At 42.7% G+C, this 22,368-nt stretch overlaps 1 protein-coding gene across 1 annotated transcript in view; it reads right to left on the bottom strand.

Moving 5' to 3' along the window:
- SLCO4C1 (solute carrier organic anion transporter family member 4C1) overlaps nt 1-21,186 on the bottom strand; it is a 97,464-nt gene extending 76,278 nt beyond the window's left edge. Inside the window, exon 1 of the mRNA XM_040342838.1 lies at nt 20,660-21,186. Coding sequence (XP_040198772.1) covers nt 20,660-21,077 — 418 coding nt within the window. The 5' untranslated portion in view covers nt 21,078-21,186. The remainder of the gene's footprint in view (nt 1-20,659) is intronic.
- Between the last annotated feature and the right edge of the window lie 1,182 nt (nt 21,187-22,368).

The following is a 22,368-nucleotide window of genomic DNA, read 5'->3' on the forward strand; positions in this document are numbered from 1 at the left end:
AATCCCGAGTCTCTCTCTCTCAGTATCATCACCAGACGATCACCGGTGCAGAGAGAGAGAGAGAGAGAGACTCTGTGTAATTATTATGCCACCACGCTGGACCAGGAGGAGGTGGGTGGAGCTGCGCCGCTGGCTTGGCCTCTGTCTGTGTTCCCTGCACTGGTTGCTAGTGCCTGGGCCGCCTGACGTCAAGCAACAAGTGACATCAGGGAGTCATGTCGGAGCTGCAGCTGCTGATGAGGTGAGAGAGAGGCGCGCCCCTGACTCAAGTCCCTGAGTGAGAGCGTGGGCTCCACCCCCTCGGCTCCTCCTCCCTCCATCTTCTCCACAGTCTACACTACAAGCCTCTGCCCCTGAGTGAGTGTTGGCTCCACCCACCTTCTTCCTCAATCTTCTTCACAATGCAGCATCGAATGTTGCCTGCAGTGTGCGGACAGACTAGTGAAATTACCAGATCCCGCTCATCTCATTTCTCCTGCGACCTGCATGGGAGTCCCTCCAAACACCGGAGGTCCAGTCAGAGCACCAAAATATTTTATGAAAAGTGAGTAAAAAAATAAATGAATAACTGTCATTATGTATGAAAGAAAGAGAAAAAGCCCTTAAAACTTGTTCAATCTTAACCCCGTCAGCTCAGTTTTACCCCCCCCCCATGACCAGGCCATTTTTTTCGATACTGTGCTGCGTTACTTTGACTGATAATTGTGCAGTCGTGCGATGCTGTACCCAAATAAAATCGGCGTCCTTTTTTCCCACAAATAGAGCTTTCATTTGGTGGCATTTGATCACCTCTGCGTTTTTTTGCGCTATAAACACATTCTGTAAGCATATAAGTTTGTTGTACTTCCGCGCTAGGACTGGGTAGATGAGCTGCTGCCCCCTGAGTGGCCCCCCAATTGAGAGGCGAATTGCAAGAAATGGAATTGGTGTACAGGGTGTTGGCACTGCTTAGGTTTGCTAATTATATGTTAGCACTTCCGTGACTTTTTTAATGGTATATCTTCAGTGAGACCAAAGTGTTAAAAAAATATAGATTAAAAAAAAATATATATAATGGAAAAGTGTCGGGCACCTGGATATGGTGGGCTCAGATGATGAACTTCCCGTGATACTGGGTCCCCTTTTTAATGAGTGTTGGTGATAATAAAATAAAATAATAATATAATATAATAATAAAATAATAATATAATAAAATAATAATATAATACAATAATATAATACAATAATAATTAGTTTGTTTGCTTCTCAGACTGGGAACACTCACTATTTATGTTATATTTGGATGTGCATCAGTACACACATTGGAGGAAGCAGAATTTTTTTTTTGAGTTGATATTTGTTTTTTCTGTTCATTTACACATATATATATATATATATATATATATATATATATATATATATATATATATATATATATATATATATATATATATATATATATATATATATATATATATATATATATATATATATATATATATGCATATTTTCCTATAAGGTATTACCATTGTTACTAGTAATGTTTCAATCACTTGGAAGACACTTCACATTTTCAGAGGGCTTTAGGAGGGATATTTAGTGGGCTGAATTGGCCACAACACGTATGACCTTAGCTTATTAGCGTACACGTATTCAATAACCACCAGCCCATTGGAGGGTGCACTTTATTATTTTATTATCACCAACACTCATTAAAAAGGGGACCCAGTATCACGGGAAGCTCATCATATGAGCCCACCATATCCAGATGCCCGACACTTTTCCATTATATATATTTTTTTAATATATATTTTCTTAACACTTTGGTCTCACTGAAGATATACCATTAAAAAAGTCACGGAAGTGCTAACATAAATTAGCAAACCTAAGCAGCACATTCTGTAAGCAACACCTTATTTTCTGGCAGTGCCCCTCCCGAAACTAGACTAGACTCTGGATCCGCCCCTGCAGCAAAGGTGTCAGTGCGTTGCCTGACCAATATATCAAAGATATAAACAAGTGGCCACTGCCCCTACCTATAACTGGTCTTTGCACACCATGAAGAAATAAAACTGCATTAAATTGGATGTAAACCCACTCTCATCTTTTCTAAACTACTGCCATAGTTCTGATCTATAAGGATATAGATGCCTCCTGCTTGTATCCTTACCTGTCAAATGTTTCCCCTCTGTCTGTTATAAGAACTGAAAAACTGCAGATTCTGTGGGTGGATCTGTTGTCTGGAGCTCTGTGGGTGGAGTTGTGATGTCAGTAGACTCCCCGCCCTCCTCTACACGCCCCTTACACTGAATTCTGCTATGATCACTAACATCCAATCAAAATCCAGAAAAGTAACCACATGACTTCAGAAAAGGAGTCGGGGTGGGAATTAAACATAATGTCTGTCTTCAGGATAGTGCATGAGATATGTAAATAACTTGTCACTCACAGCAAGGGGGTGGAACGGACTAAGGTTTTTCTCTGTAAGTCCGTTTTATTTCACTGAACAATAAAAGAGGATTGCTTAGGGATGGATTAACTCTGTGTGGCAAGACTGGGCACAGATGATAGGAAATCTTATACTGTACATTGTGACATAGAAAAAAAAAATGTGTTTACATCCAATTTAAGTGCACACAGCTATCATTAAAGGAAAAATATCTTTGTGTGTAAGCACCAAGGTTCGAGCACCAGCTGGAGATAGTAGACGCCATGCACAGGTGCTTGAAAAATAAATTCCAATGATTAATGTCCATACATACGCTACATTTTTTTACTTGTAACATGCCTAGAAGCAACATAGTATATAGGGTGTTTTGACATGCCATTTCGTTTAGAGCATTTCATTTCATATGCAGACGGTCATTTTTTGTGATGAAATAAAATGACATTTTTAAAAATGTCAATTAAAATGATCGTGTGTGGGCAAAATGTCATTTTATGTCTCCTGAAAAATGACAAAAAAAAAAATTTGAACATGCTCGAATTTTTTGTGTCGTTTTTCAAAATGTCATTTTTTGTGTCAATGAAAATGATAGTGTGTGGGCAAAACGACGTTTTTAAACCCGCACATGCCCAGAAGCAAGTTTTGAGACGGGAGGTAAAACTACCATTCATAATGGAGTAAGCACATTCATCACGCTGTAACAGACAAAAAAGCATGAATCATCTTTTACTAACAAGTAACCAGCTAAAAGCAGCCTCAAGGCGAATAGAACTTCCCCTTTAGAGTGCCGTCACTTTGTTCATCATTTTTCAAAATGATGGTGTGTATGCTACATCGTTTTTGAAAATGAAGTTTCAAAAATGTCGTTTTTTTTCATCACTTCAAACGTCATTTTTTTTTTCATCACAAAAAATGACCGTCTGTATGGGGCATCAGAGTTAATTTCAATTTCAATGTAACAACAGCAGACACAAAAGAAGCATTATGATCATCATTATATGATTAGCTAGAGGGGCCTATAAGAGCTTGCGGATATCCATGTCCTCATTTAGGTGTGTAAATGAAGTACACTGTAATTATTTATCTTTGCTCTTGTTTATTTGCAATCGGGGCTACTGTGACCAATAAGGGTTTGCTGTAGTATAAGGAAACACGATCCCATGAGTACAATGTCTATGTAAAAGTTAAAGTAGAACAATAGGCAAAACTTTTTTTCATTTTGGATAGAGTAAGGGAGGGTAATTACCCCTGTCAGATTTCATTTCGTCATCTGTATCCCATTGCCGAGATTTCCCTTTGCTTCCGGTTCCATAGCCAAACAGGAAGTGAGAGGAAATTTCTACAAATTAAGGGAACTAGTGTCCCCATTGGAAGATGTCCTCTACTTTTTGGGGACAACCCAAATTGTTGAATTTTCTTTTACTTTCCCTTACAACAGGGCTCGACAAATCCCGGGCGCCAGGTCGCCATGGCGACTAGAAATAGGGTCCTGGCGACTTGACTTGGAAGGGGGGCAGCTTTTTGTGAGCTGGCGCCATCTGGTGGTGAGCCGTTGGTATTACAAGTTATTACCACTAGATATGTAAGCTGGCGCCATCTGGTGGTGGCCGTTGGTATTACAAGTTAAGCATTACAAGTTAAACAGCAATTCTAATGTAATTTTTCACTATTTTCACTGCCATCTTCTTCCCTCTAATTAGAACCCCCAAACATTATATATATTTTTTATCCTAACACCCTAGAGAATAAAATGGCAATCATTGCAATACTTTCTGTAATGCCGTATTTGCGCAGCCGTCTTACAAGCGCACTTTTTTGGGAAAAAATTACACTTTTTTTTATAAAAAAATAAGACAACAGTAAAGTTATCCCCATTTTTTTTAATATTATGAAAGATAATGTTACGCCGAGTAAATTCATACCCAACATGTCACGTTTCAAAATTGCGTCCGCTCGTGGAATGCTGACAAACTTTTACCCTTTAAAATCTTCATAGGCGACGTTTAAAAAAATCTACAGGTTGCATGTTTTGAGTTACAGAGGAGTTCTAGGGCTAGAATTATTGCTCTCGCTCTACCAATCACGGCGATACCTCACATGTGGGGTTTGAACACCGTTTACATATGCGGGCGCTGCTCACGTATGTGTTCGCTTCTGCGCGCAAGCTCGTCGGGACGGGGCGCGTTTTCTGGCTCCTAACTTTTTTAGCTGGCTCCTAGATTCCAAGCAATTTGTCAAACCCTGCCTTACAATGATAATGGTAAACGGGACAAATATAGAGAGGGAATCTCCCTAACGGGGGCCACAAATCGCAATAAAAACTGACAGGTGTTCTAATCCCTCTCTCTATCCAAAACTTAAAAAAAGTTTTACCTTTAGTTATGCTTTAACCGCTTGCTGACCAGCCGCCATTATTATACTGCGGCAGGTTGGCTCTCCTGGGCGAATCACTGTATGTGTACGTCGGCCACTTTAAGAGCAATAGGGGGCACAGTGTGTGACGCTGGAGCCGATGCGTGTGCCCGCGATGTCCGCTAGCCACCTGTGATCGCTCCACAGAGAGCCAGAATGGGGATCTATGTATGTAAACAAACAAACAGATACCCATTCTGACAGGGGAGTAGAGAGAGATAGTCTGTTCCTAGTTTTTAGAAACAGTGATCTCTCTTCTCTTCTAGTCAGTCCCATCCACCACAGTTAGAAACACTTAACCCTTTGATCACCCTCTAGTGTTAACCCCTTCCCTGCCACTGACATTTATACAGTAATCAGGGGCTATTTTTAGCTCTGATCGCTGTATAAATGTCAATGGTCCTAAAAAGTGTCAAAAGTGTTCGATCAGTCCCCCTAAAAATCGCATATCGCCGCCATTACTAGTAAAAAAATATATATAAGTAAAAGTATATATAAGAAATAAGCAGCACTAATATCCAATTGGTGCAAATAAAAAAAAAAAATTAAATATAAAAGAATGTAAAACAATTGAAGATTAAAATTGTGCTACAAATACACACTTATAGGGCCATGTCACAATGTTTGGTACACTATTCTATAACTTAAACATTATTCATGTGATAAGATGCATAAATTCCCTTAGGAAAGCTTGTGATGAAGTCCAGTGTTCTCTAGTTACTTTCACTCATGTAAAAACTAGTTACAAAAAAAGGGCTTGCCAAGGCTTCTATATACAATGCATACACCTTAATGACTCAGGGCCAGATTCACAAAAGAGATACGATGGCGTATCTCCTTATACGTCGTCGTATCTCTGTTTTAGGGCCGTTCTAACTATGCGACTGATTCATAGAATCAGTTACGCATAGTTAGCCCTAAGATCCGACAGGTGTAATTGAATTACACTGTCGGATCTTAGGATGCAATACCTCGGCCGCCGCTGGGGGGAGTTCGCGTCGGAAACCAGCGTCGGGTATGCAAATTAGTACTTACGGCGATCCACGACGGTTTTTCGCGTTCGTTACGTCGTTGCTAGTCTAGTTTCCCGTCGCAAAGTTAGTCGTCGTTTTAGGTGCCCTAACTTTACACAGCCCATGTTAAAGTATGGCCGTCGTTCCCACGTCGAATTTCAATTTTTTTTTCTTTCGTAAGACGTCCGGGAATACGAAAGTACGCTACGCACGTCGCCGCTCGAAAAAATGACGTCACTTCGCGCAAAGCATGGCGGGGAATTTCAAAACGGAGCATGCGCAGTAGGTCCGGCGCGGGAGCGCGCCTAATTTAAATGGTACACGCCCCTTTCAATTACGCGGGCTTACGCCGGAAGCCGCCGGCGTAAGTTTTCTCGCAAGTGCTTTGTGAATCAAGCACTTGCGATGAAAACGTTACGCCACCGCGATTCTACGTGAATCTTGCCCTCAGTGCCTGGCTGGATGCTAGTGGCTGGAATTAAAAAAAAGAAAACTCAGCAGTACATAATACAACCCCTGAAGTAATTTTCTGCAGTCCTTTGCTTGGTAGCTCAACCTATTTTCCAAAAATCTCTGTCCAGAATTTAAGAGGAACTGCAGTCCGCTCACATAATTTGTAAAAAAAAAAATTGTCATTCTGAAGCTTCCCTCCAACCACTTTGAAAATTATTTTATATATACTATGACTTGTCAAATTGCTGCAGAAATCTCCCTCCACTGAGTCTGGCTGCATCCATTTTAACTGTGGGCAGCTGAAGCTGCTGCCTGTTCACTTCCTGGATTTACACAGACGCACAGAGGCACACCTCCAGCCCTGCAGCACTCATTGGCCTTTTTATGATTCACCCCCCTCCCTTCCTGACAAACTCTCACAAGAGTGAGAGAGAGAGAGAGAGCTGTGCATAATGTCGTAAGCCTAGGCTAATGACCAGACAAGAAATAGGAAGTGGGCTGTATAAGGTATTTACTAACAGGAAAAAAATGTTTTACTATCCAAAGTTAAAACAACAAGGGCAGAAGATTTAATAGATGGAAAGATGAAAAAAATTACTGAAGGTCCGCTTTAAAATGAAAGAAGTCTATTATTTCAAATTTAATGTAAAATACTTCCCATTTCAGTGTGGCAATACAAGCTGAAATTGGCTGTGTACATTCATGTACATTAGCAAATAATATCCCTATAATTGATATGTTGCTTATATAATTATATCACCCAACAGAAAGATGTACACCCATTTTTGTAATCTAGTTAAAGCTGGAAAGGAACAGCCTAGGTGTTACAATTATAAAAGCACTTAACGCTGTGGACAACTATTTGTAGTGACTAGTTCTTGTGTGCAGGCCAGGGAAATCAAAGAATGTGTTAATGGTTTAACTTTCTAGAATTAAAGGGGTTGTAAATGTATTTTTTTTTCCCCTAAACAACTTCCTTTACCCTAGTGCAGTCCTCCTTCACTTACCTCATGCTTCGATTTTGCTTTTAAATGTCTTTATTTCGTCTGAGAAATCCTCACTTCCTGTTCTTCTGTCTGTAACTCCACACAGTAATGCAAGGCTTTCTCCCTGGTGTGGAGTGTCGTGCTCGCCCCCTCCCTTGAGGGGGAGGGGGGCGAGCAGGAGAGTCAGGACGCGCACTAACACACAGCTCCTTTTTCCATCTGCAACGTCCTGACTCTCCTGCTCGTCCCCTCCCCCCCTCAAGCGAGGGGGCGAGCACGACACTCCACCCCAGGGAGAAGTCCTCGCATTACTGTGTGGAGTTACAGACAGAAGAACCGGAAGTGAGGATTTCTCAGAAGAAATAAGGACATTTAAAAGAAAAATGGAAGGATATGTAAGTGAAGGAGGATTACACTAAGGTAAAGGAAGCTATTTAGGGAAAACATTTTTTACCTTTACAACCCCTTTAACCAAAAAATGAAATAGCATTATGTTGAATCGCTACAAACTCTATCACTAGAGTCTTCAATACATCTTTAAGACTGTTCTCATGGTTTAACTCTCCAGTATCCACCATATCACAGAGTAATATCAGTAATTTAACCGCTTAAGGACCAGTGCACGCACATTTCCGTTGACAGAATGGCACGGACAGGCAAATGGGCATACAGGTACGTCCCCTTTAAATTGCCGCCGTGTGGTCACGCTCGCGCTGCCAGCGGGGCGCTGGCGACCCTGTCGCAGGCTTTGTAACCGTGCCCACGGGGGCTGCGGACCCGATTGCCGCCGGTCTCCCGCGATCGGGTCACACAACATCTCCCCGTTCTGCCTAGTGATATTGTCACTGATCGTGTTCCCAGTCATCGGCAACAACGATCGGTGACGTTTCACGTGTAGTCACGCCCCCTACAGTAAGAATCACTCCCCAGGGCACACTTAACCCCTACAGTGCCACCTAGTGGTTAACCTCTTCACCGCCAGTGTCATTTTTACAGTAAACTGTGCATTTTTATAGCACTGATCGCTGTAAAAATGACAATGGTCCCAAAAAGGTGTCAAAAGTGTCCGATGTGTCTGCCATAATGTCGCAGTCACGATAAAAATCGCTGGTCACTGCCATTACTAGCAAAAAAAAATATTAATAAAAATGCCATAAAACTATCCCCTATTTTGTAGACGCTATAACTTTTGCGCAAACCAATCAATAAACGCTTATTGCGATTTTTTACCATAAAATATGTAGAAGAATACGTATCAGCCTAAACTGAGGAAAAAAATAATGTTTTATATATTTTTGGGGGATATTAATTATAAAGTAAAAGATAATGAATTTTTTTTCAAAACTGTCGCTCTATTTTTGTTAATAGCGCAAAAAATAAAAACCGCACAGGTGATAAAATACCACAAAAAGAAATCTCTATTTGTGGGAAAAAAAGGACGTAAATTTTGTTTGGGAGCCACGTCGCATGACCACGCAATTGTCACTTAAAGTGACGCAGTGCTGAAACGAGAAAGTGGCCTGGTCATTAAGCTGCAGTATGGTCCGGGGCTTAATTGGTAAAGTCAGCCAATCCTATGTTGGGGGGGAACCAAGAGTAACTAGTTTGCGTATGGAGCAATCTATACTGGTCAGAAATGCATCTTATCTCCCCTAGTGAACCCCTAACACTAGGGGTTAACACTAGAGGGCGACGGAGGGGTTAATTATGTTCCCTAGGTGTGTTCTAACTGAAGGGGGGGGTGGGACTGACTAGGGGAAATGACAGATCGCTGTTCATACATTGTATGAACAGACGAACAGTCATTTCTCCCCCTGACAGGACCGGAGGCTGTGTGTTTACACACACAGCTCCCGGTTCTCGCTCTGTAACGAGCGATTGCGGGTGCGCGGCGGTGATCGCGCATGCACGTCGGCCCCTAATGGCTGAAATGCGAAATGACGTATACCTATGTGATTTCGCGCAGCCGAGCCGACCTGCCGCCATATAACTGTTATACAGCGGCTGGTCGGCTAGTAGTTAATGTAGCTTCAAATTATGTATAGAACGAGAGAATGGGATTTCAAAAGGTGCCAACACACATTATTATAAAAATATCCAAATTTTATTGTAAACTTTTAAAATTATATACATTTTATATATAAAATCATTATAGAGCATTCATGTGGCTACAGCGAAGATGCAGTAACTTCAGCTCAACATGTTTCACTAGATCATGGCTTCTTCAGGAGAATTTACAACTACTACATACATAATCATTGTGTTGTAACACATTATTTGTGGTAAAATCAACACAATAAATCATACACCAGCAAGATGTTTCAATGGGATTTTAGTGAACCACAGGGGGAAATACGAACCAATGAATTACCTGCCATTATTGTGGAAGAGGGTAGTCCAAAAGAATAGACATCACCAGAGCCTCTAGAACCCACATGGAAATCTTTTTACAGGGCAGTTCAAAATCTGACCCTGGAGTGGTTGCAAAAAGGGCAACCAGCCCATGTATTGCTTTGTCAGAGGTAAACATGTGGTTTGCCCCAGGAGATGTTGAGTTTATCTCTGACATTAGAGACATTGTGCCAATAATATTTAAGAAATAACGTGTGTTGGCACCTTTAAAATCCCATTGTCTCGTCCTAAACGTGTTCTGAAGCCATTATTAAGGGATGTGATGCCGGTGACTCTCAGAAACCTAACAATCTCCTAGTGTTATCTTTAATGTAGCAGTAAGAAGTTGCAGAAGATTCGGGTGTGTGGTGATCTGTGCTAGGATCAGCAGGGTATTCATAAAATTAGATTAGAAATCTGCCATCACTCCTTTATAGGATTTGATCGACTTGCACTCCCTCATAGAAGTAGGTGTTGTCCCATGCAAAAGTGAACACACCATTTCTACCCAAGAGACTACCCTAGCCTCAGATTTTGAGCTGCTAATCCCTGTTTTGACCTCTTCAAAGTCTACTGTATCATGGATGAGCTGGATGCAGCTATCAAGAAAATATAGTATGCAAAAAGGAGAGAGGTCACTTACATTACAGTACAGCAATGGCTTTCCTTATACAAATTCCACAGAGAAACAGGTGTGGGGAAAAGAAGCAGCCTATAGTTCAACTTCCACATTGATCATTTTTGACCTAATCTAAGAATCAAAATAGCATATAATAGGTGGAAGTGGAAGCCTGTGCATTGAGGGGGCACGGGTGCTGCCCCCCCATGCCTGCCGCCTCCTCCTATACATGCGCTCGGCCCCTTTAAGGACGCCAGACGCATGGACTGGCGGAGGTGGAAGGGGGTGTTTTTTTTTAAGCACATGATTAGAGCCTGAGGCTGTAATAGGCATTAAAAAAAGGGTGGGCTCGGGGCACAGAGAGTGCGCCCCGATCCCACCCAATCGTGTGACCATAGCAAGTACATTTTCACTATTTTACCACTACAGCGCAGCTCTGACAATCAGGAGGCAGGTCAGTGAGACCTGTTTTTCGATTGGCCAAAGCGTGGGGCGATCCTATTGGATGCCCAGCCCTTTGGTGGAAGAGGAGTGATAGAGCGCAGGAAGCATGAGGAGCAGACTCCTCAGCCGCCGCTGCTGCCAACACTGGAGGAGACACAGCAGAAGGAGAGGACACAGCGCGGTAATTGCCAGACCTCCTGCGGGGGCGGTAGGTGCTGTCAGTCCCGCGAGCCACGAGCCCCCTTGTCAGTCCGGCGGGAGCGGTGGTGCTCGGAGCAGTGCTGTCGGTCCCGCTGGGGGGTGTCCGTTCTGAAAGCAGGGAGGGGGGGCTCAGGAGTGCTGTCAGTCCTGCAAGTCACGAAAATTCATTATACCCAATGCTAACCTATATACCCTGATCTGTAATGCTGATCTATAAACCCAATGCTGACCTATATACCCTGATCTGTAATGCTGATCTATAAACCCAATGCTGACCTATATACCCTGATCTGTAATGCTGACCTATATACCCAATGCTGATCTATATATGCTATCTGTAATGCTGATCTATATACCAAGTGCTGACCTATATACCCTGATCTGTAATGCTGATCTATAAACCCAATGCTGACCTATATACCCTGATCTGTAATGCTGACCTATATACCCAATGCTGATCTATATATGCTATCTGTAATGCTGATCTATATACCAAGTGCTGACCTATATACCCTGATCTGTAATGCTGATCTATAACCCTAATGCTGACCTATATACCATGATCTGTAATGCTGACCTATATACCCAATGCTGACCTATATATGCTATCTGTAATGCTGATCTATATACCAAGTGCTGACCTATATACCCTGATCTGTAATGCTGATCTATATACCAAATGCTGACCTATATACGCTATCTGTAATGCTGATCTATATACCAAGTGCTGACATATGTACGCTATCTGTAATGCTGATCTATATACCCAATGCTGACCTATATACCCCGATCTGTAATGCTGACCTATATACCCAATGCTGACCTATATATGCTATCTGTAATGCTGATCTATATACCAAGTGCTGACCTATATATGCTATCTGTAATGCTGATCTATATACCCAATGCTGACCTATATACCCTGATCTGTAATGCTGACCTATATACCCAATGCTGACCTATATATGCTATCTGTAATGCTGATCTATATACCCAATGCTGACCTATATACCCTGATCTGTAATGCTGATCTATAAACCTAATGCTGACCTATATACCCTGATCTGTAATGCTGATCTATATACCCAATGCTGACCTATATACGCTATCTGTAATGCTGATCTATATACCAAGTGCTGACCTATGTACGCTATCTGTAATGCTGATCTATATACCCAATGCTGACCTATATACCCTGATCTGTAATACTGATCGATATACCCAATGCTGACTTATATACCCTGATCTGTAATGCTGATCTATATACCCAATGCTGACCTATATACCCTATCTGTTATGAGAAGTGGGGGGATCAAAAAGGAAGGGCGGGGTCTGGTGCCCCCCCCATCCTCAAACGTCACACAGCCGCCACTGATAGGTGGTTAGCACTTTTACCCGGCAGCACTAGGGTCATCGGTTTGAATCCCAGCTATGACACTATCTGCACAGAGTTAGCATGTCCTCACTGTATATGTGTGAGTTTCCCCTGTGTATTCCAGTTTCCTCCCACACTCCAAACAAAGACATGCTGGAGGCAATTGGCTCATGTCTAAATTGGCCCTAGTATGAGTTTGAGTTATGCTGGGTACACACAAGAAGTTTGTTTTTTTCCGTTCAACCAAGTGGGCTCAACAAAAAAAAACGTACAAATCACTATACTAACACATCCAATGTTAGTGTGCCGATTTCCCTACTGAGCTATTGTATTCTGACCCTCCCCCCAACAGAACACAGTGATTAGCCAATGGCTGATAGTGCTGATCGGATGCTGGCTTTCCAGCATGATTGTTCAACAGACCAGTCGTGGGATCGGCTTCTGTCAGACTAGGAGCTGTACTCATGGGTTAAAAATGTTGGCAAACTGACCATTTTCAGCCTGTGTGTACCCAGCTTTTACGGACCATAGATCGCTACGTGAGAGCAGGGACTGATGTTACTGTATAATAAACATGTAAAGTGCTGCGTAAATTGATGGAGCTATTTAAGTACCTAAAATAAATAAAAAATAAATAAATATTACTGATAAAGTGCAGTACATGAACTTGAAGTCATGTCAGTTCCCTGACATGTGTAAAACAGGTGTAAATCCAGTCACTAAAATCTCATAAACGTATAAGTGTATGTAAATCCAAATGTGATTTGCAGTACTTGGCTTAAATAGTTGTAAACCCTATAAAACTACCTAATAAGGCATACCTGTAGCTACCCAAAATATCTCCTAAACCTACACGGTTTAGGAGATATCCCCTGTCCCCTGCATGTGCCGATGTAATCGACACATGCGCACTGGGGGAAACTGAAGCAATGGCACCTATGTGCTGTTGCTTCAGTCTGTGTGTCGTTACCATCGGCTCCCGTGCGCATTCGTGGGAGTGACGTCATTGCGGTTTCGCCCAATCATTGCACCTGAGCACGATACCCGTAAGCAAGCCTCGAGCAACATAATGGCGGCCGGAAGGGGAGATGAGGACCGCTGCGAGGGCTTCGATCTGAGGTAAGTATTGCATAAAGAGCTAGTATGCATAGCTCATTATGCCTTTGTCTTGCAAGTTTTTTTTTTTTTTCAGTTAGGTATTCTTCACACTGAACATCAACGTAAGGGAGCACTACCCTGACCACTAGTATACGGGACATTCTTCCCACTGACACCACGTAAAGGAACAATATTTCCAGTAACAAACAATGTAAGGAACCCTTCTATTACTAGCCATCAATATAAAGGTTTTCCCTGCCATAACTGAACAGCAATGTAAGGGAACCTTTCTCAATGACCATTAGTGAAAGAGAGTACTTTATCATTGGACAGTATGACCACCAGTGTAAAGGGATACTTCTCCAGTGAACCATGTAAGCAGGCACTTCTCCGTTGACCTACAATGTAAGGAAACCCTAGCCCACTGCCCACCAATGTAAGGTGGTACTTCTTCATTGGCCTCCACTGCAAGGGGACCCTACCCCACTGCCCACCAATTTAAAGTGGTACTTTTTCATTGGCCTTCACTGCAAAGTGACCCTACCCCACTGCCCACCAATGTAAGGTGGTACTTCTTCATTGGCCTTCACTGCAAGGTGACCCTACCCCACTGAACACCAAAGTAAGGTGATACTTCTTCATTGGCCTCCACTGCAAGGGGACCCTACCCCACTGCCCACCAATGTAAAGTGGTACTTCTTCATTGACCTCCACTGCAAGGGGAACCTACCCCACTGCCCACCAATGTAAGGTGGTACTTCTTCATTGGCCTTCACTGCAAGGTGACCCGACCCCACTGACCACCAAAGTAAGGTGGTACTTCTTCATTGGCCTCCACTGCAAGGGGACCCTACCCCACTGCCCACCAATGTAAAGTGGTACTTCTTCATTGACCTCCACTGCAAGGGGAACCTACCCCACTGCCCACCAATGTAAGGTGGTACTTCTTCATTGGCCTTCACTGCAAGGTGACCCGACCCCACTGACCACCAAAGTAAGGTGGTACTTCTTCATTGGCCTCCACTGCAAGGTGACCCTACCCCACTGACCACCAAAGTAAGGTGGCACTTCTTCATTGGCCTCCACTGCAAGGTGACCCTACCCCACTAACCACCAAAGTAAGGTGGTACTTCTTCATTGGCCTCCACTGCAAGGTGACCCGACCCCACTGACCACCAATGTAAAAGGACCCTAGCTTATTGACCATTAATGTAAGGGAACACTACAGTAACTACTAATGTAAGGGGCACCTACCCATTGACCTCCAATGCAAAGGGACACTACAATTTTCACGGACTGTGTTTTTTGGATAATGTTCTTATTATTCATCCATAATTATTACTAAAAAAAATATTGTCATATAGAGAAAGAGGTGTTAAAAATGATAAAGTGATTTATTTTGTATCTGTAACTTACTGGTTACACTAATGTGCTCCAAGGTTAGGAAAGGCTAGCTTACACAATTTTTAGGTCAGGAAGTATTACAAATGCTGTTACATGACTTTGTAGAATATTACTGACTTTTACGCATCAGAGATACTGGTGTGCTTGTCAATCTATTCACCATAATGTCTAAGGAGATGAAAATGTTCACGTTCATTTAATTTTCTGCAAAGCCATTCAATGCCTCTGCCCTACACATACCCCACCCCATCTTTTGCTGTTTTAACGTCTCACTGAGGCCCCGTACACACGACCGAGTTTCTCGGCAGAATTCAGCCAGAAACTCGGTTCAGAGCTGAATTCTGCCGAGAAACCCGGCCGTGTGTACACTTTCGGCCAAGGAAGCCGACGAGGACCTCGGCGAGGAAATAGAGAACATGTTCTCTATTTCCTCGTTGTTCTATGGGAGAACTCGGCCCGCCGAGCTCCTCGGCGGCTCCAGGACTGAACACGCCGAGGAACTCGATGTGTTTGGCACGTCGAGTTCCTCGGCCGTGTGTACGGGGCCTCAGTTTTATATTTGCAATTCAATTTTAGCATATGTACATATAAGTACCGTACATCTGCACAAGTATTAAAGTGTATTCCCTTCATTTCATGTACTCAGGATGCAACAGTAAGTAAGAGGAATTATTTTAGACAGTTGTTAGAGGAACAGTTGATCCAATAGAATGATTTCCTGCCATCTGTAGTTCTGGTGACAACTCCAAAATCTTGGATTTGCCATTTTCTGTCAATGGTCAGCAGGACCAACAGAGTGCTTGACAGGGCTTAAAACCTTCCCCCATCCTATCTAAAACTAGAAAAATGTAGCTGTAGATACACTTGTATACACATACAATTTCCTGTTTTATCCCATTTCTAAAATGATTTAATTGTATGCATAGAAAAGCACTAAATGCAATGCTCAGCACCATAACAACCAATCAGGATCCATCCTAATGAAAATGAATTCACATTGTACGTAGTGTGTTGCACAGTTTATTTATAATGTCCAACTGGCTTACAAAAAATACAGTGATTAATTTTTTTTTAAATTGAAAAATTAATCACCTATTGCCAATGCCAACCTAAGTTTGTGTGGGCAATTTTTGAATCAAAATGGTTTCTATAAGTCACCGATCGCCGACACTACTAGTAAAAAACAAATCAAAATATCCCATAGTTTGTAAACGCTATAACGTTTGCATAAACCAATCCATATACGCACGGTGGGAATTTTTTTTTTTTTACCAAAAACATGTAGCATAATATTTATTGGCCTAAATTTATGAAGAAATTCGTTTTTTTTATTTGTTTTATTGAATATGTTTTATAGCAGAAAGTAAAAAATATATATATATTGTTATATATATGTTTTTAGCACAAAAAAAAAAAAAAACACAGAGGTGATCAAATACCACCAAAATAAAGTTTTATTTGTGGGGGGGAAAAGGACATACATTCTATTTGGGTACAGTGTCGCACGACTGCGCAATTAAGTTAAAGTAATGCAGTACCAAAAAAGGCCTGGTCATGAAGGGGGGTCAAGTAGTTAAACAACAGAAAAAAAACCCTGGCCCAGATTCAAGAAGCTATTGCGCCCGCGCAACCATAGGTTGCGCGGCGCAATAGCTGTTTTGCTCCCGCGTAGCGAATGCCCCTGATTCAGGAACATCGCTACGCGGACTGCAGCCTAGGATATGACAGACATAAGCCTCCTTATGCCTTCATATCTCAGGCTGCATTCTTGCGTTGGCCGCTAGGGGGCGCGGCCATTGTGATCGGCGTATAGTATGCAAATTGCATACTACCACCGATTCACAAAAGTTGCGCGGGCCCTGCGCACGCAAGGTACGGAGTTTCCGTACGGCGACTTTAGCGTAAGGCTGCTCCTTCTCATAGTAGGGGCAGCCAATGCTAAAGTATAGCCGCCCTTCCCACTCGTGAAATTTAAATTTCACGTCGTTTACGTAAGTGATTCGTGAATGGCGCTGGACGCCATTCACGTTCACTTAGAAGCAAATGATGTCCTTGCGACGTCATTTGCCGCAATGCACGTCGGGAAAGTTTCCCGACGGAGCATGCGCTGTTCGCTCGGCGCGGGAGCGCGCCTAATTTAAATGATTCCCGCCCCCGGCGGGATCATTTACATTAGGCGCCCTTACGCAGGGCTAATTAGCATAGCGCCCGGCGCAATTTACGGAGCTACTGCTCCGTGAATCGCGGGCAAATCCAAATATTTGCGTGGGCGCAGAGCAAAATATTTGCCCTTTGCCCACGCAAATATTGCGCGGATCTACCTGAATCTGGGCCCCTCTGTATACATTATCCTTTACCCACAGTTGAGCTAGAGGAAGGCAAAACCCCCAATAAAGCATGATCCAATTTTGATCAAGCGAGAGGAAAAAAAGATTTCCCGATCCATCGTAAGGCAGATATTCCCTGAAACAACAATCTCTGGTTTTATTACCTATACATGTCAGCATCCAGTTATATTTTGTGCATGGGCAGCACAGTGGTGTGGTTAGCACTTTCACCTAGCAGCGAAAAGGGTCACTGGTTTAAATTCCACCACGACACCATCTGCCTGGAGTTTGCATGTTCTCCCTGTGCCTGCGTGAGTTTCCTCTAGGTACTCCGATTTCCTCCCACACTCTAAAGACATGCTGATAGGTTATTTGGATCCTGTCTAAATTGTCCATAGTATGAATGTGAGTTAGGGACCTTAGGTTGTAAGCTCCTTGAGGGTAGGGACTGATGTGAATGTACAATATATATGTAAAGCACTGTGTAAATTGACAGCACTATATAAGTACATTTAGGAATGCATCCAGCTCTTTTTGACACTTTATTGAGATGATCAGAACTAGTTCTGGAGGGTCTCTATTCCACATTTTGCGGATAAAATTTGCTGCCCTTACCAACCAATCAGCTTTTAACTGTAATTTTTGAAGTCCAGATTTAAAAAACGAATCACGGAACTGGACTGGTTGCTCAGAGCCATAATTAAAAATTAAAACACATAAATCATGTATATGGGTTTATTATAGTATATAGAATGACTATGATAACTACATGTGCATTAGTTTTCATCCGAATGCATTTTCGTCCGAATTTCGGGTATTTTTGTTATTTTAACCACTTGGGATCCGCCTGCCGTCAATTGACGGCTACAGTGCGGATCCCAATCTCCAAACTGCCGTCAATTGACGTCCGCCCCTTAGGGCGGTCCCCGCGCGCGCTCCAGAGCGCGCTGCGGGGAAAATCTGTGTTGGCCGTGTCCCTCGGACACAGCCAATTACAGATCGCCGCGAACGGCCAATCAGAGTGGCCGTTCGCGAGGCGATCTGTGCGGCCAATGAGAGAGGATCTCATATGTAAACATATGAGATCATCTCTCATTGCCGTTTTACACAGAGACAGCGGTGCTGTCTCTGGAGAGGAGACGGATCTGTGTCTCTTGTACATAGAGACACAGATCGGTCACCCCCCCAGTCACCCCCCCCTCCACCTACAGTTAGAACACTTCATAGGAAACATATTTAACCCCTTCCTCACCCCCTAGTGTTAACCCCTTCAATGCCAGTCACATTTATACTGTAATTAGTGCATATTTATAGCACTGATCGCAGTATAAATGTGAATGGCGCCAAAAATGTGTCAAAAGTGTCCGATGTGTCCGCCATAACGTCGCAGTCCCATTAAAAATCGCAGATCGCCGCCATTTCTAGTAAAAAAAAATAATTAAAAAAAAATAATTCTGTCCCCTATTTTGTAAGCGCTATAACTTTTGCGCAAACCAGTCGCTTATTGCGATTTTTTATTTTTTTTTACCATAAATATGTAGAAGAATACGTATCGGCCTAAACTGAGAAAAAAAAATGTTTTTTTTTTTTTAAATTGGGATATTTATTATAGCAAGAAGTAAAAAATATTGTATTTTTTTCAAAATTGTCTCACTTTTTTGTTTATAGCGCAAAAAATAAAAACCGCACAGGCGATCAAATACCACCAAAAGAAAGCTCTACTTGTGGGGAAAAAAGGACGTCAATTTTGTTTGGCAGCCACGTCGCACGACCGCGCAATTGTTAGTTAAAGAGATGCAGTGCCGAAAGCTGAAATTTCACCTGGGCAGGAGGGGGGTATATGTGCCCAGTAAGCAAGTGGTTAACAAACAAAAACGAACGCGCAGAATCCGAAATCCAAAAGATCCGACATAAAAAATGCTTTATTTTCGTTTTCGTTGCTACAATAGTTAGATATAGATAGGAGATTCGACACAACGCTGACAATAGAAATCTGTGTCTATCGAATCTGTGGTCGAATGTGCCTAACCTTAACTCTATTAGTCCAAGTTTATTCTACATAGAGAGGAAAGATTCAACATTATAGAGACAGTGTTGGGGTAGACCATTCGACATGAACGACGAAGATCCGACGAAGCAGCGAAAAACATACAAACGTCAAATCTGTCATTGAAGGCTTATGGTGTCTGTTGAAAGTTCTAAGAAGATTTGACGAAGCAGCTAAACTGTACGACGCCGCGATCGTACATTTCTGGTCAAATGCTCGGCCCATAGGCTATAGAAGAATTTGAATGTTGGTTGACTAGTAATAATAATTTATAAATATAATTATTACTAGTCATACAACATTAGAATTCTTCTACAGCTTGTAGGCAGAACATTAGTCCGGAAATGTACAATTGCGGCGTCGTACAGTTTTGCTGGTCCGTCGAATCTTCTTAGAACATTCGACAGACACCATAAGCCTTCAATGATAGATTCGACCTTAGTTCATTCAGATTTTCGGACGAATGCATTTTTTTTAACGAAACAAAATGAATAAAAACGAATTTCAGGAGTAACAAAATACATTTATTTTTCAGACGAAAACGAAATTCGGAAACAAAATATGTCAGTGTGCACATGTCTAATGATAACAAGGGTTTGGATTCAGGTACGACTTGCGCCCTCTTACGGAGGCGCAGCGTACCGTTTTAACGCTGCGCCTCCGTAAATTACCTGCGCTACGCTTCATTCACGAAGCAGTAGCTCCGTAATTTGCGCGGGCGCTCCGTAAAAATGGCCGGCGTAAGCGCGCGTAATTTAAATGATCCCATAGGGGGCGTGGATCATTTAAATTAGGCTCGTTCCTGCGCCGAACGTAGTGTGCATGCTCCGTCGGGAAACTTTCCCGACGTGCATTGCGGCAAATGACGTCGCAAGGACGTCATTTGCTTTGACGTGAACGTAAATGGCGTCCAGCGCCATTTACGATTCACTTACGCAAAAAACATAATTTTCAAACATCGCGACGCGGGAACGACGGGTATACTTAGCATTGGCTGCCCCTGCTAATAGCAGGAGCAGCCTTACGCGGAACACGACGAATGCAAACGACGTAAACTGCGTACGCAGGGCGCGCGTACGGTTGTGAATCGGCTGACCACTACGGGAACGCCACCTAGCAGCCATCGTAAGAATGCAGCCTACGATACGACGGCATAAGAGCCTTATGCCAGTCATATCTTAGGCTGCAGTCGGCGTAACGAGCTTTCGGAATACAGAAAAGTCGTTACGCCGGCGCAACTAAGCAACTGCGCTGCGTAACTATGGTTACGTAGACGCAATTGCTTACTGAATCTACCCCAAGGTAAATGACAGGTACACTGTATGTATCCTTTGGGACTAAAGTGACAACACTTTTTGTTTCTTTCCAGTATAAAAGGGATTTGTCTTCCCCACTACAGACAGGAATTCAAACAGGTTTTATTTCATTGTGTCAGGAAGAATAGGAGAAAGGAATGCTGCTCACCTTGCATGATCGCCAGAAGGCTATACATCACTAAATAACCCTTGGGATTGTTACAACACTGCAGAAAGCTCGGCGTGAAGCGTCCCCAGCCACACGGCCCCTCTTCATACTCCTCACTGCCAATGGGATCCTGGATTTTCTTTTCCGTCACTCCAGAACTTGGGATCACCTTTTTAATGTCGTTTTCAATAGTCTTCAATGCTACTTCATCTACAGCGGTGAACGTTGGGTTATCTATCCCTTCTTCCATGGTGTAAATCTGAGATTTCAGCCTGGGATGAGGAGTTCTGGACAGTCCCTTAAAGGATCCCTGCAGAGGTAGCAATCCTTCAGACAGATTATCTGTGCATGTTTCAGATGTCTTAATGCTTGGCAAGTGAAGAAAGACCAGATGATCTCTGTCATTAATATTAGACATCAGTTGAGTCACAAGAAGGTGGGAACACCACCTTGGCTGAAGTTCAGGGTAAACCCACCTGTCAGGGACCACACCTCTGCCTCCTCTTTATCTCGCCTCTCTGGCTCTGCACTAGGAAGAAGAGGCAATCAGGTGACTTGTGAAGACAACGCCTACGTAACATTACCTGGTTGCTGTGTTCCTCTTGTCACAAGTGTACATGTAAATTGCGGGCACTTGTGACATTCCGCTCTTATCTGCAAATCACATATTTTTAGCAGAAAAAAGAGAAGTTACGGCAAGTGCTTCTCTGTGGCAAGAAAATAGTAATTGTTGTTTCCTTAGTTAGTCAGGTCAGTTCTACCTATCAATCATTGACTTTATTTTATACAGAGAAAGCAAAGATCACATTCACGGTGCCCAGCTTCCATGGATTCCGTGTCACTCCATTAATCTGAAGCTGCATGCTTCTCCTGCATGCTGAGATTTGTAGTTCTATAGCTGTTACTCTTTAACCACTTAAGCCCCGGACCATTTTGCTGCCAAATGACCAGGCCACTTTTTGCGATTTGGCACTGTGTCGCTTTAACTGACAATTGCGCGGTCGCGCGACGTGGCTCCCAAACAAAATTTACATATTTTTTTTATTTGATCACTTATTTTTTGCGCTATAAACAAAAATAGAGCAACAATTTTGAAAAAAAGCAATATTTTTGACTTTTGCTTTAATAAATATCCCCCAAAAAATATTATTTTTTCCTCAGTATAGGTCGATACATATTTTTGGTAAAAAAAAAACACAATAAGCGTATATTGATTTGTTTGCGCAAAAGTTATAGGGCCAGATTCACGAATAATTATGGTGGTGTAACGTATCCCCTTTACGTTACTGCCGCCGCAAGTTTTCGGCGTAAGTGCTTGATTCACAAAGCACTTGCCTGTAAACTTGCGGCGGCGTAGCGTAAAGCCGTCCGGTGCAAGCCCGCCTAATTCAAATGGGGCGTGTACCATTTAAATTAGGCGCGTTCCCGCGCCGAACGTTCTGCGCATGCTCCGTTAGGAAATTTCCCGCCGTGCTTTGCGTGAAATTACGGCGCCCCAACGTGTTTTTTGAACGGCGACATGCGTAACGTACTTTCGTATTCCCGGGCGTCTTACGCAAAAAATAAAATGTAAAATTTGACGCGGGAACGACGGCCATACTTTAACATGGATGGTGTAATTTTACACCATCTAAATAGCACTCTTAACTTTACGACGGGAAAAAACGACTAGCGACGACGTAAGAGATTGCGACGAACACGCGTATCTT

Source organism: Rana temporaria, chromosome 1 (assembly GCF_905171775.1).
Source record: "Rana temporaria chromosome 1, aRanTem1.1, whole genome shotgun sequence".
Lineage (NCBI taxonomy): Eukaryota > Metazoa > Chordata > Amphibia > Anura > Ranidae > Rana > Rana temporaria.